At 33.1% G+C, this 24170-nt stretch overlaps 1 protein-coding gene across 1 annotated transcript; it reads left to right on the top strand.

Annotated features, from left to right (window-relative positions):
• Window positions 1-258: 258 nt before the first annotated feature.
• On the top strand, window positions 259-15525 carry LOC126889981 (uncharacterized Golgi apparatus membrane protein-like protein CG5021). The gene is made up of 5 exons (XM_050658771.1): window positions 259-436; window positions 503-576; window positions 3014-3248; window positions 5337-5450; window positions 14247-15525. Exons 1-5 carry the CDS (start codon window positions 422-424, stop codon window positions 14451-14453), a joined length of 645 nt encoding a protein of 214 aa, XP_050514728.1. The 5' UTR covers window positions 259-421; the 3' UTR covers window positions 14454-15525.
• Window positions 15526-24170: the final 8645 nt, after the last annotated feature.

Genomic DNA, 24170 nt, shown 5'->3' with positions numbered 1-24170 from the left:
TTGATGTAAAGTGCACTTTAGGTTTGTTCCAACAATGGTTCCAACACAACAAAAACCGTCATGGCTAGAACACTAAAATATAATGTCCTTTATTTATAGTATCCTTAGAATATAAAAGAAGGATTATTTTATATTCTAAAGTCATGCTACAATATATTTCCCATGTTTCTATCAGATTTCAATTACCCTATTAGTTCAAAAGACTTCAAATTTAAAGAGAAGACCTTTCTTCTTTTTTGTAATGAATGACATTGACACTGACACTCCGCACTCCGCACGGCACGCACACATGAAATTGGCAACGACAACAAGAAGTATGATGTGTGTGTAAATAAATTTAAATATTTTTAAGTAAAACATTTTTAACGTGTTATGATCATTGGTTATCTATTCACGATATCAAATAATCTCTACTTTAGTGATGTCGTCAGCTTCAGTGAGTAAATAAACATTTATCTGATCGTTCCAGTTCAGTATCTAACAATTGATTTTTGCTTTTTAGATGCCTCTCTTAGAGGATACTACAGCCTTTGGCGAAGATGAGGGAGAATTTGGCGTTAAAAAGGATGCTTTAGCGTAAATATTTTTATATTACATATAGTAAATACTTATGACAAGTGGAAACACATAGGTTTGAAATTGTTCTTCCTCCTTTACATCATATTACTGTTTTCTTAAAAAAACTACGAAATACTTGTTTAGTTGCTAATTATGTTTTAAAGATGATATTTTTAGTCATCTCTGTAGTACATTTTATCATAATATAAAAGCAAAAAAGAGTAGTCATAAAAAATACAGAAGAAAATAATAATAAATGAAAATGACTATGGAGAAAACTTGATAGATGGTATAATTGGATATTATAGAATATCTTACTTAGTCATAAGCCTTTGTACCTGTTAAATATGATACTTGATCTTGATAGAATGACAATTAAATGTGGATTCGGTTAAACAACTTTATTTAATGTATATTACCCATACAGTGCCACAATTACTTTATATAGCCTAGTCGGATACAATGTATGTATGTTCCCTAACCACTAGCTTGGATAACTGACTTGAAAAATGACACTGTCAGTCCTGCCAAGTGTTACCCATCATTTCCATCTGTAACTAACTTAACACTAACAGATATACATTTCCTTCCCTACTAAACTAAAGGTTTAATCTAACAGGTTTTTTGCCTATCCTGTAACTACGTCTCAGGGACGTTTCAGTTCCAGGTGAATTTACTGTGCAGTCACCACTAACTGCTTGTGACAGGCTACTACTAGGGTGTGCCTCTGTTGGGATGGATGGAGATTTTACCTGTATCAAATTTCCTCCGTCTTGTTCATCCGAATTTGGAATTTTAGCTATAAGAACCATGTCATTGCCTACATTTGCATGTGATACTGGTAAAAGCTCCGTACATTTTTCAACATCCAAGTTTACACATGTGTTAGTTAATTTTCTTAAATTATTCACATGTTTATACATAATTTTATCATCTACCTTTATAAAATTTCTAGAGTGCTATGTATTAAGAGTATAAGTCAAAAATGAAAATTTTTTATTAGGACTTTTCAAAGTTTTTTTACCACTGATGAAATAACTATTACAACTAAATATGAAAATGGTGACGAGATATGATTAATAAATTAGTAATTAACTATTTTACTTTCTACTTTAGTAATACCTTATTAATTATATAAATCAAAATATAGAGGAATCCCGAAAAATCTTTTTTATGACTTATACTCTTAGTACATAGCACGTTAGATTTGTAGTTGCACTTACACATCTTACAATAACCCCTTCTACCCACTTGTCCTGAACATATCGACCTAATTTATCCCACTAACACTTTTTCACCTGTAGTAAAGACATCTGGTTTTACATAGTCAACATTTTTGTTGAACATAACTTTCCCTTCCTTTCTGGGTTTTAAAAGGTCAATTCTGGTTCTAGGTTTAACTTTGAAAACAATTTCATTGGGACTTAACCCAGTACTAGCACTTGGTGTATTTCTATATTTAAATAGGAAATTTACCACTTGCTGCTCCATAGTGAGCTCCGACTGTTGAATGGAACATTTTTCCAATGCAGCTTTGACTGTTTGAACATGTCGCTCTCCACACCCATTTGACTGAGGATGATATGGTGGACTTTTTAGAATGGTTATTCCATTGTTTTGACAAAATCTTGTAAATTCAGTAGCATTAAACGGTGGCCATTATCACTCACCAGCATAACTGGCAAACCCATCAAAGAGAAAGTTACCTTCAACTTGTCTAAGGTGTGTAATACTGAAGTACCCTTTTTCATAACATGTATATCAACCCACTTTGATTTAGAGTCTACAATAATTAAAAATGTACAATTGTTTTTATAAAAAACATCAACATGAATTCGTTCAAATACATTTTCAGTTTTAGGCCAAGACACTAAAGCTTTTTCAGAATTATTTTGCGTTATCTGACATACCTGACAACTATTAATCATTGCCTCAATATCCTGTTGCAACCCCGGCACTAAGCGCTTTTAGGATGTGTACAAGCTGATGGCTAGTTCTACGTTAAAATGCCTACAAAATGGCACCACTAGATACAAAATGGCACCACTAGATCTATTTATGTAAAAATTGGACTTGCCCCCTTTTGGGCCTGTACCCCTCATATATTAGACTTTCAAGAAGAATTTATAATTACACTAGAAGTCAAGTGAATAGTAAATGAAGATTTAATGTGAGATAACCATCTAAGTTTATAGATAAAGCTGCTGAAGGAAGTGAATAAATTTCAATTATTATAAAAAATCCCGTTTAAAAAGAAACAGAAGAACTACTAATAAAAGAACTGATAAATGAAGATTATCACAGGATCATTATGACAATCCTTATGGATTTAACCAAAAATAGAAATCAGTCTGTTTTGCAAAAGCTTACAAACTTATCTAAGTGTGTCTATAAAAATCACAATTTTCCTAAAAAAGCTGACTGGTTCTTTACAGATGATTTTTTTTTGTTTTAGGCATCCATACATTACATTTTTTCACCTAGCTTTCCGAGGAGCTGCCATAGTAGCATACTTATTATGTGAACAGTTTACCGCAAGTTTTATAACAAGTTTTGTAAGTGTAATTTTATTATTATCAATGGACTTCTGGACTGTAAAAAATATAACAGGAAGGCTAATGGTTGGATTGAGGTGGTGGAATTATGTGGATGAGGATGGAAAATCTCATTGGGTATTTGAATCTAGGCAGGTAAGTATCTTAACAAGAAAGTAAAAGTAATGTACGGTTTCTTTATCAGCTAATACTTAATGGGATTCTAATACAATTTGATATTGTGTGATATTTATGTTACTATCCTAAAAAAGAGTAGAATTGTGTATGGAATGTAGAAGATACTGAGTTGTTCATATTCCATCCATTGTTGGATGTAAGCCTCCCTTAGCTGTGTCCATTAATTTCTGTTTGTTATACTACATTCGCTCTCGCGAGATTTTTTTTGAGACATTCGGAATAGGAAACGTACAACACAAAAATTCCTACCTCACACTATTAACTGCTAAAATCAACTCAAATCAACTTAATCTTTCATTAAAAAAAGAAGAATTATTAGAAATAGTGGGAGTGTCTACTAATCTCATAAAATTTTGTGAAGTTTATTTCTACAAAATATTTTTATTTTGTACAATAAATAATTTTCTCATTTGCTATCAATACATTATAATGGTTTAAATAAATAATTATTGATTGGCGTAAGGTTTATGTTATTTTTATGTCTGTTTACTATTAATAATATTGGATATGAGCAGGTGCATTGGTTTTGTAGTAATTTCCAGTCACTTCTGACAACTGAATTTTTCAAAAAAGAAATTACTAACGTCAGTGTCAAAAAAAATCTCGCGAGAGCGAATGTAGTATAATACATCCATTCATGACCAGCCATTCGCTTGATAGTTTATCTGGTTTGAGGTATGTTTCTACTTCTCTTATGTGCTCTTGGTCCCCATTCAACTGCTTCATCCAATAATGGTTGTCTTCCATTCGTCCTATGTGTCTATCCCTAGCCCAGTTTTATTTTAACATGGCAATAGTTTGGATTACTTCTGTTACTTTTGATCATCTTATTTGTTCATTGGATTTGCTATCTCTGAGCTCAAAGTTGATCATTCTCTGTTCCATAGCTCTCTGAGTTACTTTGAGTTTGTGTACTATATTGTTGTTAAAAGCCCATGTTTCAATTCCATATTTATGTCAAGACCAGCAATAGGTACTGAACGAAATTTTTTGTAAAAAGACTAAGTTTTCACTCTAATGGCATATAAAACAACATAATGCTATTCTACATTCCACCAGAATGAAAACAATGGGAACCTTCTCTGGTTACACATTTTGCAAGCCGTATGGATGCTGAGACTAAGGAAGATGAGGGAATTCTACAATTTGCAATTCACGTCCCATCTGCTCAGCGTGGTAAAGTTCCAACGAGAATAGTTCCCTTCATACTCCAATCAGAGTAAATGTAAATCAAAAATGAATAACCATTTTTAATTTCGTTGCAAAACGAAAATACAGCCGAACCATATTCTAGTCCAATCAGAGAGTGCAGCAAGCACCTCTACCGGTTTCGAAACTTATTAGTCTCTCATCAGGAGGCACATATGCTGCAGTCTCTGATTGGACTAGAATATGGTTCGGCTGTATTTTCGTTTTGCAACGAAATTAAAAATGGTTATTCATTTTTGATTTACATTTACTCTGATTGGAGTACGAAGGGAACTATTCTCGTTGGAACTTTACCACGCTGAGCAGATGGGACGTGAATTGCAAATTGTAGAATTCCCTCATCTTCCTTAGTCTCAGCATCCATATGGCTTGCAAATTGTAGAAGCCTAGGAGGTGTAACCAGAGAAGGTTCCCATTGCTTTCATCCTGGTGGGATGTAGAATAGCATTATGTTGTTTTATATGCCATTAGAGTGAAAACTTAGTCTTTTTGCTAGCAGTTGCCGCTAGGGCATCTATGCCATTTCGTTCGTTGCAATCCGGGACTGCACGCTGGGGTTTGTTTTGGTTGGATCGGGGAGAGCAGCATATGTGCCTCCTGATGAGAGACTAATAAGTTTCGAAACCGGTAGAGGTGCTTGCTGCACTCTCTGATTGGACTAGAATATGGTTCGGCTGTATTTTCGTTCTGCAATGAAATTAAAAATGGTTATTCATTTTTGAAATTTTTTGTCTTTAAAGTATTTGGTAAGTTTATTTTAATACTGTTTCTAATCTTCCAAATGTATACAGAAATTTTTGTCACACTTTGCATACTTAATTTTTTTTTGTTTTTTAGAACAAAGTAAATGAACGAGAGGCTCGCATCTTCTGGGTTGCTTTGGTTCTAACCCCATTATTGTGGTCCTTTCTATTTATTGTAGGATTATTTGGATTCGAGTTCAGGTGGTTGGTAAGTTTCTTGTATTATTGTTTTATTAAAATGTTTATTAAAACAGGAGCACAGGATTTATGAGATAAAGTAATATGTCAATCAAGTGAAAATATTTATGTATATTTGTAAAGTATTTTGGATATGCTGATACGAGCTACTCCAATGCATTTTACAAGTAGGGCAGTCAATGAGGGTATTCGGCTCCGAATTCCATCCTACTACATCGATTTACTTGATATTTTCACAGTAAATAGGGAATAGCTCAAGAAACAAAGTCTACCCTATGCCGATGTGCGCTTTTATCTTGGGGGTGGTTCCCACCATTTCTCGGGGGTGAAAAATGTTTTGGTTAAAATAGCCACGGAAAATGCTAGAGAACCTAATAATAAGCAAAAACTGTTCTATAATTATTTTTTGAAAACTCGATACTTTTTGAGTTATTCGTGGTTGAAAATTGGCCATTTTCATTGAAAAATGACACCTTTTCGGACGGATTTTTGCGAATACCTTAAAAACTAAGCATCTAACAAAAAAACTATATAAAATAAAATATTTCTGTAGGTTATAAAAAAACAAAAAGATTCGTTCCTTCATAAATCTTCTAGTTAAAATACAAAGAGGGATATGGTAGGTAAGAAGAGTTTGTTTTTTTTGCTGCGTGCTCAAATCGATGTTTTCAACTTGAAATAACAGAGAAACTGTCGATTTTAGGTGTATAATGATACTAATAACTTTTATAGTGCTTGAAAAGACCTTTAAAATGAGTAATCCTAAATGTCGATTACAGTCAAACTAAGCGAGATATTCTGCAAAAAACTTGATGACTAATGTATTTTAAGAAGAAATGAGAAGTATATTTAACCCCTCATCCATCAGTATTTAAATATATCGTTTTTCTTCTACAATACTTTTTATTATAGTGTTATTTCTATGTTCAATAAGTTGGACTGGATTAAAATGAAAAATTTTTTGTAAAAAAAAAAGTTTTTGAAAAAAATAAGATCAAATTATAGAGCGCATTTTTAAATTTTCCTAAAAATCTTCCTTTTCCTCCATGTAACTCGAAAAAGATAATAGATACGAAAAAAAGATACCACACAAAAATGAAGGGCTTTTTCAGATAAAAATTTCCTTTTTATTTTTCATTACTGTATCTCTTATCATTTTCAAGTTACATGGAGAAAAATGAAGATTTTTAAGAAATTTTAAAAATGCGCTCTATAATTTAATCTTTTTTTTGAAAAACCATTCATTTTAAACCCGTCCAACTTTTTGAACATAGAAATAATACTATAATAAAAGATATTGTAGAAGGAAAACGATGCATTTACATTTTGGTGGATGGGGGTTAAAATTACTTCTCATTTTTTCTTAAAATACATTAGGTATCAATTTTGTTTGCAGCATATCTCGCTTAATTTTAATGTAGTGGACCTTTAATATAGCTCCTTTTAAAGGTCTTTTCAAGCACTACAAAAGGTATTAAATAGTAGTATTATACACCTAAAATCGACCGTTTCTCTGTTATTTCAAGTTAAATACACCAATTTGAGAATGTACCAAAAAACAAACTATTTTCACCTACCATATCTCTTTTTGTATTATAACTAAGAGATTTATGAAGGCAAGTGTCTCTTTGTTTTTTTATAACCTACAAAAATGTTTAATATAGTTTTTTTAGTTAGATGCATAGTTTTTAAGGTATTCGCAAAAAATCGTTCGAACAGGTATTATGTTTCAATGAAAATGGCCAATTTTCAACCACGAATATGTAAAAAAGTATTGAGTTTTCAAAAAAATATAGAACAGTTTTTGCTAAGAATTAGGTTCTCTAGCGAATTCCGTGGTAATTTTAACCAAAAAATTTTCCACCCCTAAGAAGGGGTGGGAACCACCCCCCCAAGATAAAAGCACACATCTGCATAATATGGTAGACTTTGAATTAGGAGATAAGTAAAGGCTAGGCCCAAAATTTCATTAAAAGCCATGCAGTAGGATAGAATTCGGAGGTAATATCCTGTTCTTGCTCCCATTGACTGGCGTAAAGGAAAAATTGAAAGAAAAATCCAGGACTAAGAAGAATGTCCAGGCTGAGAGCATGGTTAAAAAGACCTCAACATAACTATTCCGTATAGCAACCAACAAAGTCATCATAGCCAGAATGATGGCCAACGTTCGGAATGGACAGGCACCCTAAGAAGAAGATTTTGGATTTATACACAAAATATTTTAATTTTAAAAATCTGTCTAAACAAAATAAAGTTGTCGATATTAATGTGAAGTCTAATTCTATAAAGTAGTCAAACACCTGCAAAAAATCAAAATATTAATAATTTTTTAAGTGGATACTAATGTTCTTTAAAAGCATCCCTATCTTTTGCAACGTGAAATATCTGTCCAACACTGAGGTTAATCCAATCTCTGATATTCCTCAGCCAAGATTTCTTCTTTCTTTTTAAGCCTTTTCTTCCTGATACTCTTCCTATGCTTCTTTTCATGAGCATTTTTCAGTGCGTCACAAATGATAGAAAAAAAGGTAAGTCTGTGACAATACACATTTATGACATTTATTCTAACATGACATTTTAGTTAAATCTGACAGTTGTCACATTTTATTTGCAATTTGGCATAAACACAAATCAATTGTTTATTGCATTTATAAAATGGTATTTTCTTTGATTTGTATAGTCTTATAAATTGTACAGATTATATTCGTAGATATATATTATATAATTAGTAAATTTTTTTTTTCGATTATAGCGCCATCTATTGACAACTAGAATAAATGTTATAAATGTCACCGACGAAATGTAATCACCGACGTGCGTTTTTTTCTGTCACATACAATTTAATGCGTTAGAAAGAAATCGAAAAACTGTGACGCACTGAAAGATCCTCATGAGAAAAAGCATATCATGATGACGTGTATGATAAAAAGATGGCAGAGCGACTGGTCCTGATGAAATTCCAACTGAAATATACAAGCTTATAAATGATAGCAATGTTTTAGAAGCTATAACTTCGTTTTTCAATACCATTTATACCAGCGGACAACTACCTAATGATTGGTCTAATTCACCGTTTATAGCTTTACCTAAGAAGACAACAGCAAAAACCTGTGCTGATTATAGAACCATCAGTTTGTTAAACCATCTATTGAAAATTTTTCTGAAGGTAATACATGGTCGTATCTACAATAAATGCGAGGAATACCTGGATGACACATAGTTTGGTTTCCGTAACGGGTTTGGAACGAGAGAGGCACTGTTTGGAATGAACGTACTTGCTCAAAGATGTCGAGATATATCTGTAGACATATACTGTTGTTTTATTGACTTCCAAAAGGCATTTGATCGTGTTAAGCACTCTATATTGATCGAAGCTCTAAAAGACATTGGCTTGGACGGCAGAGATGTTCGAATAATTGCAAATTTATATTGGAATCAAACAACATCAGTTTTAGTAGATGGTGTGGAATCACAGGCTCTTAATATTAAAAGAGGAGTACTGCAGGGATGCCTCTTGTCACCCCTGCTTTTCAACGTTTACTCCGAAAGAATTTTCAGAAAAGCACTTTCTGAAAAACAAGAAGGAATACTTGTGAACGGTGAAGTCATCAACAATTTGCGATATGCGGACGATACAGTACTCCTAGCTTCTAGTCAAGAAGATCTGCAAACACTACTTGATAGTGTCGTTGAGAGTTGTAGGGAGGCAGGTCTGGATCTGAACATACGGAAAACCAAAATACTCGTAATTAGTAAACAACAGCATATAAAACCGTCTATATATGTAAATAATACCAAACTTGAGCAAGTTGATAAAATCATTTACCTTGGACAGCAATTAAATTATAACGCAGAAAGTCACGGCGAAATTAGATCTAGGATAGAGCAGGCTAGAGCAGCTTTTAGAAGGGTGTCCAAGGTGTTATGTAACAGAGATCTAAAATTGGCATTGAGGATCCGCCTACTTCGCTGCTACGTGTTCTCGGTCTTACTTAATGGTGTCGAGTCCTGGATTGTCAATAAAATCGATCTAAATCGCCTTGCGGCTTTCGAAATGTGCTATAAAAGAATTTTAAAAGTTTCCTGGGTGGAGAAGATTCGAAACTCCACAATACTAGAACGTCTCAGCAAGACTACTTAGATCATAAAAAGCATCAAGCAGAGAAAGCTGGAGTATTTCGGACATGTAAGAGAGGTCCCAAATATAGGTTGCTACAAAATATCTTCTACAGGGTGATTGATTAGCTCAATAGCTCCGCTATAGTAATAGATAGCAATAAAAGTTAATAACAAAAATTGAGATTCACATTACAAAATTAGTTAGAATGTTACAGGGTGTTCTATAACACAGTGGCAGACCAAACTTATGTTTTTTAAATGGAACACCCTATATTTTATTTTAAATTCGAAATCCTGTTAACTTCTCCATCACAAAAATATAAAGGTTTGTTATGTTATACAGGGTATTTACAAAGTTATAACCAATTTTATATGAAAATCGTAACAAGTTCAACTCCCTGTATAAATAAAAATAAGCAAAACAACAATGGTTTATTAATGCCATATTTTTTAACGTATTGTCAAAATTTTCAAGAATGGTCGATATTGCTAATTTTCTTTATACCAAATACAGGGTGAGTCAAAACGCAAGTACATTATTTTCTCAGTAATTTTAAATGGAACACCTTGTATTTTATATCACTATTGAAAAGTACTATTACCGTACTTTAATTTTTAGATAACATTCCCTATGTCTAAATTTATTAGTTTTCGAGATATTTTCATTTTTCAATGGACCTGTAGCGTGGCCACCCAAATCACCAGAATTTAATAAACTGTACTGATTGTTTTGGGGTTACGTTAATAATGAAGTTTATAAAATACCTCCAACAACAAGGGATGAGATGAAAAATAGAATACAAAGTGTATTTCGATGTGTTAATTTACAAATGCTCCGTAGAGTAAGTAGCTCATTCAATTATCGTTTTTAGGCGTACATAAATGTGTTAGGAGATAATTTTGAACACCTTATGTAATAAATATGTATTAAAAATATTTTATTAAAAGTAGCTTCTAATTTTTTCAAACATGTTTTTTTGCAAAATGTATTACGGATAAATTATGTTTCGTTCTTTATTTGTTACATTGTTACATTTACATACAAAAGTAGTGTTTAATTGTCTTCACAAAATATTGTATTTTGTGTTTGTGTGTTTTTTGTAAAATTTATTACTAATTTTCTTTGTTTATTTGTTGCATTTGCATAAAAAGATAGTTTTTAATTGTTTCAAAAAGTTGCATGTAGTGGTTGTGTTTTTGTTTGTAAAATGTATTACTAATAAATTATTTTTATTTCTTTATTTGCTACATGCTACAATGTTACATTGATTACCGGATTGATAATAGGTAATCTTCAATTGTCAATTCAGTCATGACTTACTTAAAATTTAGATAAATTTAAACACCTAAAATAATTTGCTCTGAAAAATGAAAATATCTCGAAAACTAATAAATTTGGGCATAGGGAATGTTATATAAAAATCAAAGTACGTTAATGTTACTTTTCAATAATGATATAAAATACAGGGTGTTCCATTTAACATTACTGAGAAAATAATGTACTTGCGTTTTGACTCACCCTGTATTTGATATAAAGAAAATTAGCAATATCAATAATTCTTAAAAATTTTGACAATAAATAAAAAAATATGGCATTAATAAACCATTGCTGTTGTGCTTATTTTTATTTATACAGGGAGTTGAACTTGTTACGATTTTCATACAAAATTGGTTATAACTTTGTAAATACCCTGTATAACATTACAAACCTTTATATTTTTGTGTTGGAGAAGTTAACAGGATTTCGAATATAAAATAAAATATAGGGTGTTCCATTTAAAAAAACATAAGTTAGTTCTGCCACTGTGTTATCGAACACCCTGTAACATTCTAACTAATTTTGTAATGTGAAGCTCAAAGGTGGCTAAAATTTTTGTTATTAACTTGTATTGCTATCTATTACTATAGCGGAGCTATTGAGCTTTACCCTACTAATCAATCACCCTGTATAAAAGAAGAACCTCATGGTTGAAGAACTTGCGAGATTGGTATGGTGTTGATACAAGCATGCTATTTATGGTGGCAGTGAATAAAATTAAGATAACTATGATGGTAACATGATGGTACATGAAGAAGAAGAATTTCTTATTTGTAAACATTGACTTGTATTTTATAAATCCTTTTTGAGCTATTTCTATTCTGACCCTAATCTCCTCATCTTGATTTAACTGTGAGTTTATAATTATTGCTCCAAGGTATTTATACTTGTCAACCCTCTCTAACGGTTTACCGTCCAGTGTAAGATGTATGTTGCCTAAAGGGTTTTTCGAGATCATCATATATTTGGTTTTATCTAAATTCATTGTTAGTCCCATCTTTTTGCTTTCTCTGTTAATGATTTTTAGGAGAATTCGTAAATCGTCTATATTTTGCCATGATTGCGGTATCGTCTGCAAAACTTATCTTATTAACGATGTTCCCTCCAATCTTTACACCTTCATTGCTTTCCCATAAAGTGCCTTTTGAAATATTAGTTGGAAGTACACATTAAATAATTGTGGCGACAGCACGCATCTCTATCTGACTTATCTTTAAATTTCTACTTGGTTTGTCTCACTATCTTCCACCTGTACGACCGCCGTTTGATTCATTATCATCATCATCAATGACGTTACAGCTCTTTATGAGCCAAAGCCCTCTTCAGAACAATCCTCAATTCGCCCCTGTTTCTGGCAACTCTTCTGCATGCTCTACTTCCAATAGATTTTAAATCGTTCTCTAAGTTGTCTTGGTACCTGACTATGGCATCTTTCTCTCGCCTCGATTACATGCCCTATCCATCTGAGGCGTGCTACCTTAATGAATTTTACAACCTCAGGTTCTCCAAAACTTATATACAACTGAAAGTTGTAACGCCTGCGCCACAAACCTTGTTCTTTTATCCCTCCATCTGTGGTGTCATGGTGCCGGAACGCGCCGGAACTCCGTTCCGGCACTGGTTAAGGATAAAAAATAAATAGAGAATTTAGGTTTTGTAAATAAAACACGGATTATAGAAAAAGCTCTCTATATTTCGATACAGTACAACGATTCATTCCGTACAACAAAAAAACGTAGAGTAATATTTTACTTGTAAAAAGTTAAGGAAAACGTGTTCCGGCACTGCTAATTTTGCCATGACACCACTGCCCTCCATATATTCTTCTTAGGATTTTTCGCTCAAAACGTTTGAGCAGTTCTTGGTCTTAGAGAAACCAAGTTTCTGAACCATATGTTAGCACTGGTCTTATTAGTGTTTTGTAGACAGTCAATCTGTCTTCTTAAACCATAGTAACACTTATTGGCGAGCACTATTCTTCTTTTAATTTCTTCACTACCATTGTTATCTTTAGTCAGCAGCGAGCCTAAGTATATTAAGGTGTCGACACCTTGCAGTTCTAGGTTGTCAATTATTATTCTGGTAGGTGTCGGGTTGCTTGACCTAGTGCAACACATATATTTGGTCTTTTGAACATTTATATTTAGTCCCATTTTCTGTGCAGATGCTCTTAACGACCGAAATGCTTCAGTCAGAGATTCTGTGGACCTACCTATGATGTCTATTTCATCTGCGTATCCGACAGTTTGTACTGACTTGTTAAAGATAGTACTTTTCTAATGCCAGGTTAAATAAGAGACACACATACACGCACCCTGTCTTAGTCCATTTTTGCAATAGAAGGGTATTGAGAAATCGTTTTGGATTTTTATCATGCTCTCTGCTCGTGTGAGTGTAAATTCAGTTAATTGGACAAGATGAAGTCGTATATGCGGCTTTGAAGTCCACGAATATGTGGTGGGTGTCGACGCCAAACTCTAGGGTTTTTCAAGGATCTGTTTCACTGTAAGCATCTGGTCCGTTGTTGATTTATTAGGACGGAAACCGCACTGATATCCTCCCACTATATGTTCGGCGTGGGAGAGGAGTCTTTTGTAAAATACGTTGGACAACACTTTATATGCCATGTTGAGTAGAGTGATGCCTCTATAATTATCACACACCATCATATCTCCTTTTTTGTGTAGAGGACACAGTACACCCAACTTCCAGTCTGTGGATGTTTCTTTCTGTTGCCAGATTGCAATTATCAGTTTATGCATGTATTTCAAGACGGTGCCGCCCAAAATCCCGACAGCCAAAATCCCGACAGCCAAAATCCAGACGGCCAGAATCCCGACAGGCCAGAATACCGACATGCAACAATCCTCGCATAAGTAAAAATTCCGACCACTACATTTGGTTTAGTAACAAAAATTAAAAAACAGATGGCCATAAACAAAAAACAAGAACTAAATGTAATTATATGTTAAAAAGAAACTTATCAAACCTGTCGGGATTCTGGCCTGTCGGGATTTTGGCCTGTCGGTATTCTAGCGTGTCGGGATTTTTGCCGTCGGGATTGTGGCTGTCGGCTGTCGGGATTTTGGGGTAGACCCGTTTCAAGAGGGTGTCGCCCAAGGTTAATAGATTAGGGCGTCGCCGCTGTTTTTGAAAAGTTCGGCAGAGAAATTATCCATACCGGGCGGTTTATTATTTTTCAGTGTTAAGATGGCTTCTCTAATTTCTTCTTTCTAATTTCGTTTCACCCGTACGACGGACGTTTGATTATTTAATATTAAATATGTATATTAAATTTTTTATTCTTTATTTCTCACATATCGTGAGCTAAACTAAGTGTTAATAATTTTAACAAACGTTATGTTTCAGTTGCTAGTAACGATTGCATTGATTTTAACTGGATCCAATCTCTATGGATACGTGAGATGCAAGGTTGGAAATAAAGAAAGTGTCAGCAGTTTGACCTCGGACTTTCTTCGAAGACAAGTTCTACAAAACGCGGTCTCTCTAATGACGCGTCAACCTCCCGCTCAACCAGCACCCAGCCAGTCAAACTTGCCAACAAATGTAGTCTAAGGATAGATATAAAAATAGTTTGAGAGTGGACAAATAAACTAAATCGAGTAAATTTAATGAAAAAATTTCTCTTAGTAAAAGGTATATTTATTTAGAAACCTTTAAAAGGACCACAAATATCACAGAACACGTTTCACTCTCTAAAAAGCGCATCATCAGTGTTACAAGCTTAACATGCTGAGCCACCCAAAAATACAGGTTAAAACCCTTTAAATGCCGACTAAATGTCTTACATAGTTAAATAAACATATTTTGTTGGTTGATTGTAAGTTGAACGTTTAGTATTGGTTTTTTACTAATTGTCATAAATTTGGCCTTCTTTATGTTAAGAGCTAGTCCGTATCTGTTGCTGACTTCTGTTAAACGATTTGTTAATATCTGTAAATCATTCAGATTATCGGCAAAAACTATGGTGTCATCTGCATATCTAATGTTATTCAACCATTCACCGTTTATTAATACTCCTTTCGCATAACCGTCTAAAGCTTCCTTAAATACCCATTCAGAGTAAATATTGAATAGTAGTGGAGATAAAATACAGCCCTGTCGTACTCCTCGTTCTATTGCAATTTTATCAGTTAACTGGTCTTCTATTTTGATTTTGGCCGTGTGATTGTAATAAATGTTTCTGATAATGGTTGAGTATAAAATGTGATAAAATTGGATCTCCATCTCGCTGAACACTCACTATTTGATCCTTACTCAAATGCGTAAGACGCTAGAAAACCAAAAAATTACATAGAATTCGTATGTAGCTACTTTGTATTTGATGAATGCAATTAAAAGTTTATTGTCAAGTCTCAAACTAATCTAGATTTTAAGTAATCTATACATACTTATCTGGTCTTAAAAATAAATGTGATTGTAAGTTAATTTTTGCCAATGTTTTTTTAATATAATGTATTATATTGTTCATTTTTGTTAAAATTAAGACAGGAAATTCACTATTCCTATTTTAGTTTAAACAGCTTCTTTTATAACTTATTACATTAAATGTAGAAAAAAAAACTATTTAAAATATTTTTTAATACATTTAGTTTTTTGTTAATAAATATAAATAAAATAACTGAAACCGTTTTTCTTTAACTTTCCATGTAACAAATTTACCGTCCTAGGCCTTCAAGGCCTGTTGAGGTTTATAAATAAATAACGTAACAAATTTACAAATTTTATCGTTAGGGGCTACATCAGCTCGTCACCAATATTGTTTTTTTTTTTCGAAAGTTCTGCGAACTTTTATCAGTGACAGTACGACAGTGACAGTACACTATATCAGGGGTGGCCAAACTGCGGCTCGCGAGCCACATGCGGCTCTTTGAAGGATTACTTGTGGCTCTCGATTGTACCCGAGTTATTTTTCAATTTTGTATTAGATATATGATTTAAAAACATTATTATCGTTCCATATGTGTTTCAAAATGTCTTTTAAATTACTGACAACAAACATGAAAGACTTTGTTACAAATTCCATTTCCATCCAAGATAAGAATGATATGACACATCGAAAACTGCGCTAACGAACATTACAGAAGAGCAGCGCAATGTTAAAGTCAGTAATCAACCGAATCCAGACCGATTTTTGTATAATTTTACTCGACTTAAAAAAATTTGTTAGAATATTAAACTAGAATAAACTTAACGAGTATATAAAAAAGCCGGAAGGAATATTGACCGAACTCCAAAATAGATTTCAAGACTGAAAATATGTTAAATCGTCTCTTCATTTTTTCTTAATTCATTTGAAATGAACATCCATAGTTCATAAGGTGAATTTTTTATTATTACCAATATATGACCCAAACAACATCTGGAGAATTAAAATTAATAGATACGCAAGACCTGACAAAGGCTTTCGATCGCATCCAAGTCGAAGACGTCTTACATTTACTGTATGGAAGAAACATACCAATCAATATTATACAAACCATCGAAAACATCTACTTTCATAATCGAATACAGGCAAAGATAAATGGAAAACTAACGCAGTTTATACCAGTACAAAGTGGAGTCAGACAAGGTGACTCATTAAGCCCACTGCTCTTTAATATAATAATGGACGAAATAATAGAAGCAGTACGTAAAGGTCGTGGTTACAGAATGGGGAATAAAGAAATCAAAGTATTGTGTTATGCAGACGACGCCGCATTAATAGCCGAGACAGAAGACGATCTCCAAAGATTAACACACATCTTTAATACAACAGCCAAGAAATACAATATGATAATATCAGCAGAAAAAACCAAATGTATGACAACATCTAAATACCCACTACGATGTAAAATCGAAATTGATGGGAAAATAATAAAGCAGGAAGCAAGGTTTAGATATCTGGGAATTGATATAACCAGTTACGGAGATGTTGAAGAGGAAGTACGACAACAAAGCTTAAAAGCAAGTAAAGCGGCGGGATCTCTTAATGACACAATCTGGAAGAACAAACACTTAAGACAAGACACAAAAGCAAGAATCTATAAAGCAGCAATTAGACCTATATTAACATACACGGCGGAGACAAGGCCTGACACATCTAAAACGAGACGACTACTAGAAACAACAGAGATGAAAATACTCCGACGAATATCAGGGAAAAGTCTGTTGGATAGGGAGAGGAGCGAAAACATAAGAAGATCATGCAATATAGAAGACATAAATGGATGGGTGACAAAACGGAAACAGGAGTGGAACGAACACATTAGTAGAATGGCAGAGGATAGGATAGTACGAATAGCACGAGATAAGTCACCAAATGGACGAAGAAGTATTGGCAGACCAAGAAAAAGGTGGTGCGATAACCTAAACAATTTAGGAGGATAATATTGAAGAAGAAACAGGCTTTAAAGCCTACATACAAGAAGGAAGAAGAAGAAGAAGCAAGACGATCAAGCTCGAAAATAAATAAGTCGACACAGAATAGGTACCGAATTTTGGAAATTTGTACCAGAATCCAAGTAGTTGCCCTAAAAAAGGATGCTTGTCGAATTATTTCCATATTAGGAACCATGTACTTGTGTGGACCATTTTATTCCATTTTATAATTCGTGAAATCCTAACACCTATCAATATTAACTAACCAGCATCTAAAAGAATTACTGAGAAGTACTGCCACATATTAATCACCAAATTGTAAAGAATTATCAAAAGAAGGAAAACAAAAATGTAATTAAGTTTTAATATTTCGTAATTTTATTTCGGTTTTCAGTAAGTAAAAGTTCTGTTAAAAAAATTGTAAATACCTTCTTTACATACTTTTTGAATACGTATTTGATTGCGGCTCGCGAAAAACTTCAACTTGTGAAAAGTGGCTCGAACTATTAAGGAGCTTGGCCACCCCTGCACTATACATACTATCAAAAACGAGGGCACAGTATTGTGATAATTATTATACTCATGGGCGCGCTAAATGTTGCCAAGTCAGTCAAGTTCGATTTCTTGTTATAGATAATCGATTTTTAGTAATTCCAATGTGACACAAAATATAGGCATGGGATAAAAAAGTTTATTTGAAGAAAGTGTATTTTTGTTCTTATTAATGGCGATAAATACTCGTTTTTTACTTTATCATACTACATACGTAGTATAATAGATAAAGTTATAGGATCGTGCAAAAAAAAATTCAGATTTCACTTTTTTTCGACGTTTTGAGTCCCCTAGAGTCTAAAAAGCAAATAAAAAAAACATGTCGGAAGTATGTACATAAGTACGTAGAGGAACTGGTCCAAATATGGGCTATGTATTTTATATGGGCCACCCCACTATCTATGAAACAAGTAGTGCTATCTGTTAGAAAATGCCCAAATATAGTAGAAGGCCCATTTCTTGTCATATATTTACAGATTCCTCGACCAGTACATATGTTGTTGTTACACAGTGTAGACCCTCTGATTTTGACTTTTGAAAAAATTTTATTGAGTAACTTTATATTACATAATATTTGTGTTTATTGACATTATTTCGGAATTGATATATTATGCTTGTGTGGCAGAAAAAGGAAGGAAAATGGTTTTAATGTAGGTTAGGAACAAAAAATAATTAGAAAATCATAGGCTAATATTTTTCTTGAACGTACATATTTTGAAATATGGGCCCCTTGTGTGACGTAAATATAGGCTAGAGGCCCATATTCAGACCGCTCGCATAAATCTAGCAGAACTCTTGGAAAAGGCATTATTTATTAAATGCCAGGCGGCAGATATAGCTAAGAATGGTTTTAAAGTAACTGAAATAGGGCCAATAAATATAACCATTTTTTCTGATGCTGATTTCAGTACTGAGAAACTGAAATCTGAGAAAACTTGTAATTTGACTGAAATTTATTTGGAAGAATTGACAAGCGACCTTGCAAAAACGATTTCTTCAGAAAATATAACAGTTCGTTCAGAAGATCAAGGACCAAGTTATTCTAAAGACCCAGATCAACCATTAAGGAGCACAACGAACGCAACAACTGTGCCAGAACACCGTTCAAAACATTCATGAGTCCATTCGTTATTTCAACTGTCCCATCAGTTACGAAGCGAGCGTCTTCAAGAGGAAGAAAAAATTCTTGTTCTCAAGTTATAATTTCATCTCCGTATAAATCAGACCTTGAATTATCAATTGAGAATATAAGAAAATAAAAAAAGAACGGGGAAGAGAACTGTGTTTTCAATTGAATAAAAAGAAAATGTAAAGGCCAAGGAAGGAAAGGGGAAGAGAATAGTTTCTGCGCTAAAGCCAAAAGAAAATGTAAAGAAACCCAACAGAAAAATCAAAACCAAATTCAGTTCGGATGAAGAAGAGGAAGAGAAATTTTTGCCTGCTGACGAAGAACTTGACGTAGAACAGATAGGCCAGTCTTCTCCTGAAAGCAATGATGCCACATGTCTATTTTGTGAACAACAGTTTTCTGATGACACTAGAGGAGAAACGTGGGTTCAATGTTTAATGTGCAATCTCTGGGCACATGAACAGTGTTCCGGAGCTGAAAAAGACTCCTTACGTTTGCGATTTTTGCAGATAATTTTATTTTACTTTTTCACAGATATGTTAATTATTCTTTAAACATAAATTGTTAGCTAGGTTATTTCGTATTTTTGTCGTCAAAAGAAAATTTTGTTAGTTTTTGAGTGGGGCCCATATTTCAGACAGCCTGGCCTGGTTAGAAAAATATGCCTCACGTCATATTATTATCCGTAAAATAAATAAACTTTATTATAAAAAATACATAGTTAGTAGTTGTTTTTCTAAGGTCTTATAGCATGTATAAATGTTATGTAGCATTGTTATAAACATATAATAAGCAAGTTTCAATAGAAAAACAAATGGGGGGCCCATATTCGGACCAGTTCCTCTACGTATGTCGCCACAGCACCGCCCAGAAAAAACTACTGGACCGATTTCGATGAAATTCGGTATGAGTAAGTTTAAGAGAATTTTGTTGAGAAACTAAGCTTTTAAAAAAACGTCTCAAAGGGGGGCCGAAATAGGGGGGTTATTTAGGGCCCATTTTTGGCAATTTTGACCGAAACGAATGAAATTTAACTCAAAGTTAGCTCATCGATAGGTAAATAGAAATACGGAATTTGACATTTCCAAATTCAAAATGGCGGCCAGCATGGCCGACCGCCCACCCGACACATTTCCCTACCTATCTAAAAACTTGTTTAAGATAAGTTTAATTTGAAAAAATCTGATATAGCCTAAAGATGGGGCTGTAAGAAGAATATTATCGTTTTTCAGAAAAAGTTATGGATTGCCTATATTTAATCAACTATTTTCAATGGGAAATAAGCCACAATTTTACCAAACATTCAGTGGAGAGATTCAAGTATAGTCCTGAAAGAATCAGATAGTAAAAAGAGAAAAATCAAAGAAGCAGCTCTAATTATGTTAAATGAAACCAATTGTGTCGCAAATTCCTCGGTAGACTGCAGTAGGATGTGGTTACCCATACTGAAAGAGGAAGTCAATAGAAAGAAAATACCACGATTAGTAAGTCAATAACATATCGAGTTAGTACATATTTTATATTTTAGTATTACTTATTGTATATCTATGTATTATTAATATTATTTATAATTTAAACATATTAAAGTCAGAGTTTGGTATTAGTTTCTTGAGAGTAAATTAAATGTAAGACCAAATACTTACGATGACGGGATAGTATCACGAGGTTTTTTCCTGGTTTTCCCTCGTGATTTACTTTGGAATCTCTAACGCGAGAATTTTACTGTCACCGTTGCATTTGGTTGTCTTTTTAAATACAGATCACATGCTATGATTTTTTTGTGACGGATATTCTTGAGTTGGGGTTGATTTCATGTAATCGAATGAACTATCTTTCAGTAAAGTCGTCCCAGGAACGCAACTCATAAATATTGGCAATGTAATTTTAAAGTCTTCTACTTTAAAATGTATAATATATGTCTGAATTGCCAATATAAATGAGTCAGATTAAATAAATTATTAGACGAATATTTTACTTAGCAACAACATTTTTGCTTAATTTAGTAGTATTTTGTATTTTGACAACGGCACCCGATTTGGGCGTCGAAACGTTAATAAAATCACGTTTTTTTTAAATGTGGCTTATTTCCCATTGAAAATAGTTGATTATAAAAATGCCACAAGGAAATAGCTTCAGAACAACATTAAGCCTATATTTAAGGGGTCAAAATTTGACATAACTTTGAACTAGATTTTCTCAAAAATGGCTCCAAAGAAATTTGTTTTTTTTTTAAATATTTTTGACATTCTATCGGTAAATTGAATAACATATTAGTCGGATTTCTTAACTTCCCATAGGAGGGGAGTTATGAATTTTTTATAAAAAAATATTCGAGTACCCGTAACTTCCTCTGTAATAGAAACTAAAATTTGAAATTTTGCAGACATATATAGTACTTTATTATCTATTATTATCACAATAAACTTTACCCAAAATATGGCTTCCGGTTGAACCGGAAATGAAAAAAATCTTAATTTTTTAGATATATTTTTACATATTTTGAAAGAATGCAAAATTACCTTTCCAATGACATAAAACTCGTTGCTGTAACTCAAAAACTCGAAAAGTTACAGTAAATAGAAATTTTGCTATAATTTTGTGTGTGTCCTCTCTCACGCGATCATAGCAGAGCATTATAATATTATAGGTCAGTCAATGAGGGTATTTGGCTTCGAATTCCATCCTACTACATCGATGTACTTGAAATTTTCACAGTATAAGTAAGAATAGCTCAAGAAACAAAATCTACCCTATAAACTATGGCGCTTTTATCTTGGGGTGATTCCCACCCCTTCAAGGCGGTGGAAAATTTGTTGGTCAAAATAAACACGGAAGTGGCTAGAGAATCTATTTCTAAGCAAAAACTGGTCTATACTTTTTTTTGAGAACTCGATACTTTTTGAGTTATGCGTAGTTGAAAATTGGCCATTTTCATTGAAAAATGACACATTTTCGGACGGTTTTTTGTGAATACCTTAAAAACTATGTATCGAACTAAAAACACTATATAAACCATTTTTTAGATTATACATAACAAAGAGATTCGTTCCTTCGTAAATCTTCTATTTATAATACAAAAAGAGATATGGTAAGTAAAAAGAATTTGTTTTTTGGTGCATGCTCAAATTGGTGTATTCAACTTGAAATATCAGAGGAACGGTAGGTTTTAGATGTATAATGCTACCAACGCCTTTTGTAGTGTTTGAAAAGGCCTTTAAAACGAGCACCCTTAAATGTCGCTTACATTCAAACTAAGCGAGATATGGTGCAAAAAATTATATGACTAATGTACTTTAAGACAAAAATGAGAAGTAGGTATATACATTTAACCCCTCATCCACCAGAATTTAAATGCATTGATTTTCTTCTGCAATACCTTTTAATATAGTGTTATTTCTACGTTCAAAAAGTTGCACGGTTTTAAATGAAAAGTTTTAAAAAAAAATAAGATCAAATTATAGAGCGCATTTTAAATTTTCTTAAAATTCTTCCTTTTTCTCCATGTAATTCGAAAATAAAAATGTTCTACCTTCTACCCCCGAGAAGTGGTGGGAACCGCATCTATGATAAAAGCGCCATATATAGGATAGACTTTGAATTAGGAGATTGGGCTACTCCCAAAATTTCATTAAAATCCATGGAGTAGGATACAATTCGGATGTAATATCTTGTTCTTAATCTCGCGCATTGACTGGCATAATAGAAATAGAATGAAATGCAAATATTGCAAACTATTAATTTCTCAGAAAAATGAACTAATTTGAAATGAAAGTATGACTTATATTCTATTGATTTATGCAATAATCTATAGTGTGTCCCCGAAATATGGCATCTAACATTTTCTCAAATGCAGGAATTAATGATGCTTGAACCATAAAATATTTTCAAGTAGGTATACAAGGTGTTTCTAAAATATCAAAATAACGAGTAATTTTGTTATTTTTATAGAATGCCAGTATCTAGTACGATAACGATAATAGATCGGTACGATAAAGTTCTCGGGCGGCTCTTCGGTCCAGCATTTTTTATATTTCATTTAATTATAAAGTAATTTCCACATACTAACATATTTCTCAAATTGGGCTCTGTGCCGCCATTCTTTACTATAATACAGTGATGAGCGTGCTAATAACCGGCAAAATAGCGCAAAAGATGGAAAACATATTACATTGCGAAACAAAAAGAGATGAAACTAGTGGAGGTGGAAATGATCGTTATAAACGTATACATGTACACATTACATTACATACAGTTGAGTCCGCGAGTCTTTACCCGTGCATCATTAATACCTGGTGAGATAAAACACATACTTTTTATTTAGCATCATTCTCTTCCACGCATGAAATTAATGACAAACCAGCTGCCGCCTGCTATTAAGTAAAAACACATGTTATTTTTATGAACGATTTAGACTCAGTGTATTGAAAAGAGATAGGTACAAAGAAAGACGATTGGGGATGTCTTCACATATTTTAAGTACAATTTCTGACGTTTTGGTTTGTTTACTTTTGTGGCTGTCAGTTTGTTGAATTTTTTGCTGTTATTTTGTCGAATTTTTGCATTTTAAATTTTGTGATAAGTTTATGTTATTTTAAGATAAATTTTGACGACGTACAAAGCTAACCTCATTGTTGACACAGTTGAATGCTTGTATTTAAGGTTCCGCCAAAGTGAATATAATAACAAAAAGAAAATATCTTATTGAATTTTTCTATAAATTGTTTATTTATTTATTAATCAATAATAACAAAATAATTTATTAAGCTACTTCAAATGTAGCTGTAATTATGCACCAAAATTTTAAAGCAAAACTTAAATTTGACATTCTATTTATTTGATAACGTCAAATTTTATAATAACCCCTGATCGGAATAATATCCATTTGCCGTTGCGTTTAGTCAATTTCCGTCTTATTTCGTATGCTTTAAATGATGACGCACGGGTAAAGACTCGCGGACTCAACTGTAGTTTCCCCCTTTAGACGTCTGTGACAGGAGTATTTTATAAAATTCTACTGTTACAGTGACCAGTGACAGTTGTCATACTCCTCTGATACGTCTAAGTGGGAAACTATATGTAATGTAACGTTAATTTATACGTTTATAACGATCATTTTCATCTCCTTTTGTTTCGCAATGTATTACGATCCATCTTTTGCGCTATTTTGCCGGTAATTAGCGCGCTCATCACTGTATTGCGAATATGTGTGCCAAATATCTCGACAAAATATT

This window comes from Diabrotica virgifera, chromosome 8 (genome assembly GCF_917563875.1).
Source record: "Diabrotica virgifera virgifera chromosome 8, PGI_DIABVI_V3a".
NCBI classification, from domain to species: Eukaryota; Metazoa; Arthropoda; class Insecta; order Coleoptera; family Chrysomelidae; genus Diabrotica; species Diabrotica virgifera.
The sequence above is the reverse complement of the archived record's forward strand: the minus strand, read 5'-3'. Positions and strand labels throughout refer to the sequence as shown.

Excerpts from the sequence above, each read along its gene's own strand:
- LOC126889981 (XM_050658771.1), top strand. Across the intron at positions 3,249-5,336 it reads GGGTATTTGAATCTAGGCAG|AACAAAGTAAATGAACGAGA; the intron begins GTAAGTATCTTA and ends TTTGTTTTTTAG. Across the intron at positions 5,451-14,246 it reads GATTCGAGTTCAGGTGGTTG|TTGCTAGTAACGATTGCATT; the intron begins GTAAGTTTCTTG and ends GTTATGTTTCAG.